General features: G+C 36.2%; 1 protein-coding gene across 1 annotated transcript; it reads right to left on the minus strand.

Moving 5' to 3' along the window:
- Nucleotides 1–578: 578 nt before the first annotated feature.
- LOC110898585 (zinc finger CCCH domain-containing protein 24) lies at nt 579–8862 on the minus strand. Its single transcript, XM_022145383.2, has 14 exons — nt 8118–8862; nt 6819–6911; nt 6456–6719; nt 6315–6387; nt 6094–6226; nt 5873–6026; nt 5275–5334; nt 4478–4600; nt 4243–4389; nt 3692–3826; nt 2730–2825; nt 2452–2637; nt 1073–1116; nt 579–969 (listed from the first exon to the last, which is right to left on the minus strand). The coding sequence occupies exons 1-14, from the start codon at nt 8787–8789 to the stop codon at nt 723–725; spliced, it is 2427 nt and encodes an 808-aa protein (XP_022001075.1). The 5' UTR covers nt 8790–8862; the 3' UTR covers nt 579–722.
- Between the last annotated feature and the right edge of the window lie 4999 nt (nt 8863–13861).

Below are 13861 nucleotides of genomic sequence, written 5' to 3' on the forward strand. Positions count from 1 at the left end.
TATCTCAAAACATGAAAAAGTTGAAAGTTTGTTTAAAAAAAATAGAGTTTTCCGTAATAATATTGTACTCTACTCATAACTTACACATTCAACAAGTGTTTTAAGTATGGTTTTAAAAATCTCGACTAGCATCCGATTAGTCGTTGATTAATCGTTAGTCGCATGTTCACCGATTTTTCTCTCATTGGCCAATTAATCGCTAGACGGTCAACAGTGGCCCTAGACGGTCCTAATAGCCAAAAATCGGCGGTTCCAAACGTATTTCCTACCAATTACCGGCTAAATTCCGGTCAAGCCTTATAAATTTCTATGATTAATCTTGCCTGGTTAAAAAAATAAGCCGATGAGGTTGAAACTTGTCATGCTAAAAAATTACACATAAATATGTGTGCGTATAATAAAACAGAAGATTACATATAAAAATCTCAACCGAATTAATCCTGGTTAGTCAATAGTCCGTACCCCACCTGCCGACTAACGCCTAACGATTCTTACAATACTAGTTTTAACCCAAGCTCATTACTAACCCATCCATCTTGCCACCTTCGATATTGCTACTATCATTCCAAGAGGCAGAATGTGAAACAAAAATATAAATACGAGTTCTCATTCTTTCTAGAATACAAAATTTTAATTGTTACATATTCAAGTTGTTGACAATGTGAATAACAGACATAAGGCTTTCTTTCTGGCTCATGTGAGATGTTGAATAAATATTTGTATCACCTCTCAAGAAGCATTACTAATTCGCAATGTGCGGTGTGGGGAAAAAGATCAACCGCCATCGCTTTAACGGGCTGAAACGGGTCAGAAGCGGGCATAGATTTGGCTCTCTGGCGGGCCAAGCTAGCACTACTCATATTTCTCCATCCTCTGTTATTGTTATTTCCTTTTTCAGTTTTATCAGCAGACGGAGCGCAAAGCTCAATAGCGTTTGCCATTAAGCTCTCGGGATTACATGAAATATAACTGCAAATCAAAGTGAAAAGAAGTGATGTTAAGTCAAAGAATATCATATATATATTGTTATTGTTATGAATGATATAAAAAAAAGTGAAAGATGGAAACTAACACGAGCCTCTTTAAACCCGAATGAGTTCTGAGAGCTTTAATCACCTGCGGTCACCAAAACCATAAAACAGTAGAGTTAAAAGAGTACAATACATGACCTAATTTCCATTAACATTACACTTTACAGTAATTACAGGTGGTAAAACCTGCGAGTCGCACAACAGTCTAATGGGCCATGTCGGTTTGACCCACAACATTTTGTCCAAAATCCAAATAGGCAAATATAAATTTTGAAGGTTAAATTCATATAATATATATAGGGAATGGATATAATGAGAACCACCCAGAGTTGGAAGAACTTTGAGAAGTTTTTTTTCGCCAACATTTTTTTAAATTATGCAAGAGTAACCTACATGAGGGTAACCCGCAAAAAGGGGTGACGCCATATGTTTTTGTAAAAAAATTTACGGCTGCGTAAGCGATGATTTGAAAATTTAAAAAAAAAAAATCTTTTTTTCAAGGAGTGCTCAAGTTCTTTCAACTCGGGGTGGTTTTTATCTGATTCTTATCCTCTATATATATAGGGTGGGGTTCTAGAGAGTGAACACCAGCGTATCTGTGAACTGAGTGAACAAATCGTGGCCATTGAATTACATCATCAAATAGTAAAATACACTAGTGTATTTTCATCACACATTAATGTATTTTCATCATCAAATCCTGGCTATTGATTTACACTTGTGTATTGATAATCAAGGGTTAGGATTAGTTCACACAGTTCACTATCAAGGGGGTTGTTCACAAATGAACTTAACCCTATATATATTATATACACACACACACTATACATATATATATATATAGAGCGGTTAACATACAAAAGCCCTTATCATACTTCACGTACGCGACAATCCTAACCATCAGATCAGGGCTATAATCACGCATGGAACAGTTAATAACGCATGGAACAGTTAATAACGCATGGAAGAGTTAATAACGCATGGAAGAGTTAATAACGCATGGATCAGTTTGTTTTGTGATAATCACGCATGGGAGCAATAATCACGCACGTTAAGTTGATCAAAATGTAATCACGCATGTTATCTATATTAATCACGCATGTTGTGTTTTGGTCGCGTACGTTAACGTACGTTAAGCCGTGAAGTACATTATACTTTCTCTCTCTCTCTCTCTCTCTCTCTCTCTCTCTATATATATATATATATATATATATATATATATATATATATATATTCACGAAGTTTTTTGTGTTAAAAACAACTATATACATTCACGAAGTTTTTTGTGTTAAAAAAAAAACTTTGGGTGACCTTTTAACCGTATACTTCTTCTAACTACATTTGTATCACTTTAAAGATAAATCTTAACCCAAACGAACCAATTCATAAATAAATTTATACGACGGAAACCGTTACTCACAGTGGGATGAAGTCCAACACGGGGCGGGTCCACAATGGCAACAACGTTATCAAAACAATGCGTCTTACTATCTTCAGCATCTAGTGATTTCTCTTCAGGGGCACTAGTTGCTTCTTTATTACCAATATCGCCATCTGGTTCTTTTATCAAATACTCTTTTAGTAGAGATCCCATCACATCCTCTGCCTGTTGCAAAACGCCCCAAAAACTGTTTAGAAATTTTTTTAACATATGTTAATTTTAAATAATTTAACTGAATTTCATCGTTTTATCCTCACCTTTGAACAGACAAACCTACAATTGTTTATACCGTTTATTTCAGCATTCCTATTTGCATCAGCTACTGCAGAAGCATTCATTTCGATTCCAACAACCTAATAAAAAGATTGCAAGCCAGAATTAATAAAGTTTCTAGAATTACAGATTCTACCTCTAATTATATTCATGGCGTAAAATGCCATTTTCTTCCCTAAGGTTTGGCCAGTTTTGCGACTTTTGTCTAAAGAGCTTTGTTTTTCCGCATCTGGATCCAAAAAAGTTTGAAATCTTGCCATTTTCGTTTAGCTTATTAACTCCATCCATTAAATCGGGAGTATTTCCGTCTTTTTTGTTAACTTAAAAGGCAATTCGGTCTTTTTCACTTTATGTACAAGCATTTAGCATAACAGTGAATTTCAAAGATTGTCCTTTATTTTTATACCAATTTTCAGGCACTGTCCTTTATTTTTATACCAATTTTCAGGCACTGTCCTTTATGTTTAAAATTGACAAAGCTTCTGCAACCTTTGAATTGACAAAAATGTCCTCATGTGCAAAGCACATGACCAAATTTAACTGAAAAAACTAACTGGGTTAGGCCTAAAGGACAAAACGTGTATGATATGAAAACATAAAGGACAAAACTCGTCAATTTTAAACATAAAGGACAGCGCCTGAAAATGGGTATAAAGATAAAGGACAATCCTTGAAATTCACTCTCTAGCATAATGTACAAGTATTCAAAATACCCTTACCAAACAAAAAACAAAAACACGTAAATAAAAAGACGAAGATACCCCTAACTTAACAAAGAAAAATGGATAGAGTTAACGAGGCGGATGAAAATCGCAAGATTTCAAACCTTTTGGATCCAGGTGCAGAGAAACAAACCTTTGGACGAAAGCCGCAAAATTAGCCAAGCCTTAGGGACGAAAATGGCATTTTACTCAAAATCATGAAAAAAACATTGATAGCACATTACCATTCCAACACGGTTAGCTAAAGTAAGACCAATTGTTCCAGTCCCACAACATACGTCAAAAAGCAAGGTATTAGGTCCCAAACAAGCCCAATCTCCGGCAAGTGCATACAACTTTTCAGCTGCAAGGGTGTTCACCTGCAAGATTTCAAAGTTCAATGATTAAAGTTGTATGCTTCAAAAAAAATACAGATATGTAAGCTATGCAGTTAATATCGGTGTTATATCGGTTATATCGGTCCCTTAGTAAAATATCGGTGTCAAATATCGGTCAAAATATCGGTACCGATATTATCGGCGATATTTGACCGATATAACTGATATATCACCGATATTTGACCGATATAACTGATATATCACCGATATTTGACCGATATAACCGATATATCACTGAATTATTGGTGTTAAATTGTTATATATATATAAATTCTGCATTATATAAAAATCCGATATCTCAAGGAGATAACCTATATTTCAAATATCGGTCCTTGACCGATATCCGATATTTTACCGCATTAACTGCATAGTATGTAAGAAGGTGAAAGGGGCAATACTTGAAAAAAGGCTGTTGGAGATATGCAAAACCCAAGATTATTAATATAATCTTGAATCCTTGCTTCTGGAGCAGCTTCAGATTTAACAAGGGGTAGGGTCCGCAACGGGGCATCAGCTGGTGCTACATTGGATACCCCTTGATGATCCTACATATAAATATAAAAAATCAAAAGAAAAATCATAGATATTGGTGGTATTTGTTATGAAAGAAGATTATTGTTTAGAAAACGATACCTGAACAGCAAGTACCGTAAGAGGCAAAGATGGTGACTCTGTGGAAGCTCCCGCCACAAAAGCTTCAGCCATTTTCTCGAGTTCAACATTAACAGCTTCATTATCAAATCCTGCTGATGAAATCTGTGTATCGAAATTCAGACATTATATATATAACAACCTCTTTTTTTCTGGTTTTTCTTTGCTACATTTACAACAATGCCATCAATCCATTTTTTTGTGTGTTCAACCCTTCAACTTTTAGTATTGCCACTTACACCCCTTCAGCTTTCTAAAAACTTTGTAAAATGTCATTTTGACCCCCCGAGTTTTACGTGCTTATTCTTAAGTACGTGGGTCAAATATAATACGTTTTCCTACTTATTTTATGTACATTTTTGGTTTGGTCTACGTTTGGTTCGGAAACGAGTCGGGTCAAATATAATACGATTTCACTAGGCGGTATAATTCGAGTTACTTTACGTTTCAACTCTGCCATAGGCCAGCAACGCGTGTTACCATTCTTCAACGTAAAAAAAACAATATTTTTAAGTGCTTATTTTTAAGTACGTTTTGTTATAAATCCAAGTTGGTTTACGTTTCGAAATAAATTTTCTTGGTAATGAGTCAGGTCATATATAATACGTTTCCGTGCTTATTTTCCCGTGCTTTTTCGAAAACGAGTTGGGTCAAATATTTGACAAAATAAGTTCGAGTTACTTTAAGTTTCGATGCCGACGCAACGAGCGGTGGGTCAAAATGCTAGTTATATAATATAACTCATATAAACAAACTAGAAGTTGCAAACTAAATACAACCTGAACCATAAGCAAGGCTTCTGCAATGTTTGATTCACCCTGTCTCCTTCCTTCTCGGACCTAGTTTAATTGTTCCAGCAAAGAGTGTTAGAAAATAATTATTCAGACATAAATGTTGGTTTCTTATAAAAAGTTAAATGCCATTTTCGTCCCTGAGGTTTGGCCAGTTTTGCGATTTTCGTCCAAAGGTTTGTTTTTCCGCATTTGGATCCAAAAGGTTTAAAAATCTTGCCAATTTCATCCGGCTCCTTAACTCCATCCATTTTTCTTAGATAACTCAGGGGTATTTCCATCTTTTTTGTTAACTTAAAGGACAATTCGGTCTTTTTCAATTTATGTACATGCATTTAGCATAATGTAAAAGTATTCACTTAAAGGGCAATTCGATCTTTTTCACTTTATGTATAAAAATACCCCTGACTTAACAGAGAAAAATGGATAGAGTTAACAAGCCGGATGAAAATTGCAAGATTTCAAACCTTTTGGATCCAGATGCGGAAAAACAAACCTTTGGACGAAAGTCGCAAAACTGACCAAACCTCAGGGACGAAAATGACATTTTACTCTATTATTAATAAAGAGGATAAGTTTCACTTACTGTTAGTTGACGCCAAAATCCAGTATTAGTCATTCTATTCCATATAGGAAAAGTTGAATTTTGTAGAAAATTCTGGAAGATTTCAGCATACTTGCAACTGATTCTAGAAACATTGGGGCAATCTGAAGGTTCCTCAACAGCTGTCACGCCCTCCCTAATACGTAATAATCTTAATACATGAGCAAATACAAACAAAAAACTGAATACGAAATTTAAAAAACCTGAAGTTCCCAAGCAAAAAACCGACTGTAGGTTTGCCCTGTTGAGAATATCCAACCGAAAATTCACATTTGTTGCGGTATCCGTTTACAAGTGGTGATTCAATTATACCCTCTAGTTTGCAAGCAAGACCAGCTGCAATCATGAAAATATATATATATATATACACATTTTTTTTACTTTGGTGACTTAATAATATATAATTAACAATCTTGAAAATCACCTATTTCCCTCGACTTAACTATCCAGTCTGGTAGTGCAACACCATCAGGACAGGCTTTGCGACCATTTCGAGCCTACAAAATAAAAATAAATAAATAAATAAATAATAAACAAATGAAAACCAGGGGTAAGTGTTGCCTACAAGTTTTTTCAAAATTTGCATGATATTCTTCTTCTTGTGCTCCAGCTGATCTGCATAAGACATATGGGCAAGTGGAGTTACAGCATCCCGGGCACTTCTACCCTTCGCTACCAAACTTCCAGGGGTAGAATCGTCATTTACCAACCCTCCATCTTCAGCCTTATTGTCTGGTTCCGATGATGGTTTCACCTTTCTTTCAAATGATCTGGGAGTTGCGTCCACTATCTTTAAGTTTTTATTCCCAATCGGTTTGCCCTGAAGCTTCTGTTATAACAAGGTTCGCTAATTCACTATTACAAGCTGCAACTATTATATGTATTTAGCAAAAAAAAAAAACATATCATATTCAAAAGTAGATGATACCTCAGTTGCAGCTTTCACTTGCTCTACTGTTTCAAAGCTTACAAACCCTACAACCATCCCTTTCCTTGTCTTTGCTGACTTGTATTCAACTCCCTACAACACATTGTGATGTGAATCAACTTAATTAACTGTATAATCAGGCAAAACCTTCAAAATCGAATAAATTGAACAAATGCAGTATAAATAACAATGTAATATAAATCAACCCTAATTAATAATACAATCAGACAAAACCTTCAAATCTGAAAAAACTGAACAAATGCAGTATAGATAACGATGTGATGTAAATCAACCCTAATAAACTATATAATCAGACAAAACCTTCAAAATCGAATAAATTGAACAAATGTAGTATAGATAACAATCTGATGTAAAAAATCAACCCTAAGTAATTGTCAATAGCGAATAGTGGTCATTAGCGACAAGTTACTTGTATGCTGCATAGAGATAGCAACGAAATAACGCCTGATGTTTCATGTTTAGCAATAAAGTAGAAGAAAATTTAAGAAATATTTACATGTATAGTTTATCAAAAGTAGCAAAAATATGCGATCGCTAATCATCTAAATACACTTCTTTCTTCAATCGTGAAACAAAAAACCCTACTGGGCATCGCTATTTATATTTATCAAAAAAAACTAATAAAAACTAAAAAAATAAGAAAAATTTACACAAACGTAGCTATTTGTCACTAAATACCCAATAGCGCAGCATGGGCGCTTTGAGCTATAGCCGCTATTGACAACTTGGTTTTAAAAAAAGCGCGAGGCACAACAAGCACACCTTAGGGCTTTTTCGCTCAGCGCCTAGAGGAATTACAAGAAGCACCAAAAAAGCGCGCTTTTTGGGATTTTCTGGCTTTTGTGGCCTGAGACACGCGCCTCTTGTACCCGAGGCGTTTCAATGCATCTAACTGTTGTACCTTGGGTTTTTGGCTTGTACATGCAGCTAAAATCATACAAAACCTTACTTACCGCTATATTTTGGGTCGGGGAGCTAAAAACCTATGGATATATAAAAATATATATATAATTAGCTTGCGCCTCGGGTACGAAAAGCCCACCGCTTTTGCTCTTCGCGCCTCGGTTTTGGACCCTGTCGCTTTTGTGTGCCTCTCGCTTTTTAAAACCAAGATTGACAACTATGAACTATATAAAAAAAGCCTTCAAAATTGAATAAATTGAACAACTGTATAGATAACAATGTGATGTAAATCAACCCTAATTAATAATATAATCAAACAAAACCTTCAAAATTGAATAAATTAAACAAAATGCAGCATAAACAACAACAATTCACCTGATCAATAAGAAACTTCTTTAAATTATCAGCACTCCACTTCATCGGAAGATTCACAAAACACTTATCAAGCGCAGATTCAGAACATTCTTCATCCGATATTGAATCCTTTATCATAACTCCATCATCTCTATCTCCAGAAGCTTCTGTTCCACCTTCTGTATCCACCTTCATCTTCTTCATCTTCTTCGCCTTCTCAGAAGTCGGATCCCAAGTGTTGTCCGGTCGGATCCGGAGCTCCGCTTCGCCGTGAGCATACCGGCATGTTTCGCCGTGGCTACACGCGGCGCCGGTTCGCCGGAAGTACGAACAGAGACTCGTTTTCCATAACGGATGAACGGAAACGGTTTCTTCTTCGGTTTCCGTTCGTTTTCGTTTCTCTCCGTGTTCGTCATCGACTGGTGGTTTTGTATCGGGAGATTGATGGCCGACGGTTGCGGAGTTTTCCGGCGGATTTGACTCGCCGGTACCGGTGCCGTTCGATGTTGATTCAGACGCCGGAGTATCTAGGGTTTCGGTAGGTATTCGTTTCTCTCCGTGTTCGTCATCGGCTGGTGGTTTGGTATCTGGAGATGATGGAGAAACGGTTGCGGAGTTTTCCGGCGGATTCGGTTCGCCGGTGCCATTGGATGGCGATTCAGACGCCGGAGTGTTTAGGGTTTCGGTTGTCATTATCGTAACGGTTTAGGGTTTAGGGTGGGTTCTATGTTCAGAAGTTAGAAATGGTTTTCAGAGGTTGCTGAAAACGTCACTAGTCCTGTGTTGTTTAATTTTTTTTTTTTTTTTTTTTAAGTAAACTGCTAAAATCATCCCTAAGGTTTGATTCAAATTGCTAGATCAGTTCAAAATCAACTTTTTTTCCTAAAACAGTCTCTGAGCCTAGGTTCTGTTGCTATTTCAGTCCAATAAATTAACACCGTTAGAACCTCCGTTAATGAATGGGTAAAACTGCTAAATTCGTCCCTGAGGTTTGATTCAAGTTGCTAGATCAGTCCAAAATCAAGTTTTTTGAATTTGTTAATTATAAACTTATTTAGCTATATAATTTTTCTAGACTTGCATTAATTTTTTGAATTTGTTGATTATAAACTTATGTAGATTATAAACTTATTTAGGTATATAATTTTTCTAGATTTGCATTAATTTTTTGAATTTGTTAATTATAAACTTATGTAGATTATAAACTTATTTAGGTATATAAATCATTAATATCACAAGATTATAAACTTATTTAAGGCGGGTCCAGTTATATTTATGTTCGTTGAATAAATCATTAATATCACAAGAGAAAAAAAAATGGTAAATAACAGGTTCTTAATGCATCAATACTTGTACCAAATGCATTATATATTTTCTTAAATGTCTTAAAATTTAAGATAAATTACAAGTCTACCCTAAATATATAATTTAAATTTGTGTTTAGTTATAAAAATATAAACAGAATGTAGCTCTTTTGGAGAGCGCAATTTTATTTGACCTGTCTTAAACACTGGTTTGACCCGAACCCGTTTTGACTCAAACCAAAATAATCCTTTTTATGAGACTTGTTCTGGCACGACATGTTGTCCGACCTCACCTGAATGATAAGTATTATTAAATAAGAAACCACTTAATTAAGTAGAAAAAATGAATAAAAGAACTTTATGATACAAATATTAAATTAAAATAATTGATAAATATTAAACATTAAATATCACGATTTAAATAAAAACAAATAAAAATTATGTTAATTTCTTAATATTTAAATTTACATATAATGTTTGTATTTTTCATAACTAAATATTGTTTAAATTAACTGATGTCATATTTAAATCCTTAAATAAATACTAAATATTTACATGGTAACAACAACAGCAACAACATCAAAATAAAATCAGTATTTAAGGCTGGGCCGGTTAAATTACGCTCTTCAAAAAAGCTACATTTATATTTTTAAAACTAATTTTATTTAAATTAAATTAAGTATTATCTTATTTAAATACTTAAGTATATAATTAGTAAACATTTAATGATAATAATAATAATAATAATAATCAAAATAACTAACAAATAATTTTTCAAAATAACTAACAAAAGGATTTTTTTTCTCTTGTGATATTAATGATTTATATACCTAAATAAGTTTATAATCTAAATAAGTTTATAATTAACAAATTCAAAAAATTAATGCAAGTCTAGAAAAATTATATACCTAAATAAGTTTATAATCTAAATAAGTTTATAATTAACAAATTCAAAAAATTAATGCACGTCGAGAAAAATTATATACCTAAATAAGTTTATAATTAACAAATTAAAAAAACTTGATTTTGGACTGATCTAGCAACTTGAATCAAACCTCAGGGACGAATTTAGCAGTTTTACCCATTCATTAACGGAGGTTCTAACGGTGTTAATTTATTGGACTGAAATAGCAACAGAAACTAGGCTCAGGGACTGTTTTAGCAAAAAAAGTTAATTTTGGACTGATCTAGCAATTTGAGTCAAACCACAGGGACGATTTTAGCAGTTTACTCTTTTTTTTTAAAGTAAATTTCATTAAAACAAACCTTCGACCCCCGAACGGGTAAGAGCATACGTACTGGGGCGCGATCAAGCCCTATAGCGCCGAGATGGCGCCATGCACACCAAAACAAAGGGCGATATGCCCAAAAAAATTTTGAAAGCGCTATAATAATCACGGCGTTTTGAATGGGTGAATTGAATTTTTTGACCGTTGTAAACGGTCATTTTAATAAAAAAAAATCAATTTATTTTCCTTTAAATCATTACCTCCTCTCCTATTTTTTTTACCACACACACTCAAACACTCTCATCTCTTCCATTTTTTTTTACAAATCTTGATATTTTATAAAATGCATCCATTCAACCGTGGCTTCATTCCTCCCCGATCAAGTGCGGACCCAAACCAAAGTGGTAATCCTACTCGCCCCGTGTCCCCGGTTCCCACTAGACCCAACCCTTTCGGCTCCGGTTTTCTCGATTACAATCAACAAAGTCCCGGGTTCATGAATCTTTTGAACCAACCGCTATCATGGGACCCTAATCTCTACGGGTGGAACCCAAATCAAAACACGGATGGGATGGGGTCGTCTCAAGCGTTTGGGTCGGCTCAAGCTTTCGGCTCCCCACTACACGAACCCGATGTTGTTCCGGAGACGCAACCCGAGGTACCGGATACGCAACCGGAGACGCAAAAAGGAAAAGCAAAACGGGCACATAAAAAGAAAGTGGAAACCAACCCGAGATTATGCGGGATAAACAATGGGCTCACGACTTTGAGTTCTACTCGAAACCGCATGACCACTTAACGGGAAAAGCTTTGAAAATGGCGTTGGCACAAAAGGAGCGGATTGAAAAAAAATATAACCTTTGATTGTGTAATTTTTTTATGCTAGTTTAATGTTTTTTTTCTAGTATAATGTTTTTTTTTCTAGTTTAATGTTTTTTTATTTTATTGTACTTTTTTTTATTTAATGAAATGAATTTTATTTTTAAAAAAGTTACAAATGAATTAAAAAAATAAAAATTAAAAATGAGTAATGATTACACAGGGGCTTTATGACTACGGCCTCAAATTGCATAACTGTAACAACCCGCACCTTCGTGCGTTGTTACTACTCGATACACTCGTTACGCCTAGCACCGGAGATTCGGATCATAATGTAACTATATCAATTATATCGCTAAATCGAAGTACAATCGAATAATTACGCATATTCTATCGCTATTACAAACCTATTTCGCATAACACTCACGATGATGTCGAATATGGGCCTAAACTACCCTTCTCGATGAGCGTGAGGTGTCAAAATGTGAGTAATCAACGCTAACGAGGGTTATCGGGTGAGTACTATGACTCTAACCGTCATGACGATGATGGCAATATGAGTAAGTGGTGCCCCGATAATCATTGTGGCACATCACATCGTAGAACGCACTCAAAGGCACGCGTAACTCGATCACCGCACTGAGAATTGGATACATAAATACGTATATACGGCCCTTTTGTGATTAATAATAATAAATAATTTAATAATTATATAAATATATGAAAATATGGCTCAAACCGTCGAAATCGCACCAAAAACGGGATCAAAAGGCTTCCGAACGGATCAATTCGATCAGACTAGTCCAATTGGTCAGACCGGCCCAATCAGATAGGCCAGTCCGATCGAATGGGCCAGTCCGATCGGATGGACCAGCCGATCGGATAGGCCAGCCGATCGACTGGACCAGCCGATCGACTGGGCCAACCGATCGACTGGGCCAGCCGATCGACTGGGCCAGCCGATCGACTGGGCCAGCCGAACCAACTGCAGTTTTGCCTTCCTTTCTCCTTCCTTGCCTATAAATACCCCTCCATTCACTCCCAAACACTTGCGTTGCTGCTCCTAACCGAACAAGACGTTCCAGCCCTCAAATCTCTCGATTTCTTCCGAATCTTGTAAGTTTTCAACCCGAATCTTGTACTTTCTTGATCCAAATGCAATCCTTCATCTTTCTATCTTTCGAATCTCGATTTTTAATCGTGAAATCAACGGATTTGGGGTGTTCTAAGGTGATGTCACCACAAAGTTCTTCAAAGGTGATGTCATCCCATGAAGAACAACTCAGATTCGGATGATTTACGTACGATTCTTCATGAATCTCAACCAAATCAATGTTTTTCTAATCAAAAGGCCACGGATTTGGGTTGTTCGGATAGATTTCATCACAAAGTTCTTATGAACTTCAAGTGTTGACCTTATATCATCAAGAACAACTCAGATCCAGGGCATTTCCTAAGTAAAATCAAGGTTTTTACATCAGATCTAGTGATAAAATGATCGATTTCGAGTTAAACACGGAAAAACCGACAAAAACGACCAGTTCCGACGAACGGGGTGATTCCCGGCCGTTAAAACAGGTCGGAATTGACGGGATTTCAGTTGCTTAACACCTCATCGTAACGTCCTAACCCAAAACGCTGAAAAACGCTCGAAAAATCATCGAAAACAGCCGAACAGGATGGCCAATCGAGCAGCTAGTCGATCGAACAGCTAGTCGATCGAACAGCTAGTCGATCGAACAGCTAGTCGATCGAACAGCTAGTCGATCGAACAGCTGGTCGATCGAATGGGCCTGTTCGATCGAACAGCTGGTCGATCGAACAGCTGGTCGATCGAACAGCTGGTCGATCGAACAGGCCCATTCGATCGATCATGCCATCTGACCAACCAAGCCCATCCGACCGACCAGGCCCACTCGATCGAGTGGCCTGTTCGACTGGGCCAGCCCAATTACAATTTTCAGCCCAATTTCACCATTTTGTCCGATTTCAACCCAATTTCGCCCGATTTCACGCAAATCGATACCGTTTAACGCATAGTAATCTATCACTCACATAAATTATCTGGAATCAGGATATTCTCCGGCACCGGTTCCGCAAACCTAACCGAAAACGCGCTGTGAGTATACTTGACCCCTTTTATCGAATTTTGGGTGTAACATACGTTCCATAAAAACCAAACTTATCAAACGAATGATTTAATTGGACTATTTATCACTTGCGAATAACTGTTTGCATAGATATACGTGATGCTAGTACATGTATGCTAGGACTTATACTCGTGACGTCCCACCAAGACTAGTATAGTACTATTTCGCCCGACGGGGTCTAGTTATGCCATCAAGAGTCGAGCATCGAGGACTTAGCTGGTAGTATCAGTTTTGTGAGTATATATGTTGTGTATTACGTTTAT

The sequence above is a fragment of the Helianthus annuus genome, chromosome 13, assembly GCF_002127325.2.
Source record: "Helianthus annuus cultivar XRQ/B chromosome 13, HanXRQr2.0-SUNRISE, whole genome shotgun sequence".
NCBI classification, from domain to species: Eukaryota; Viridiplantae; Streptophyta; class Magnoliopsida; order Asterales; family Asteraceae; genus Helianthus; species Helianthus annuus.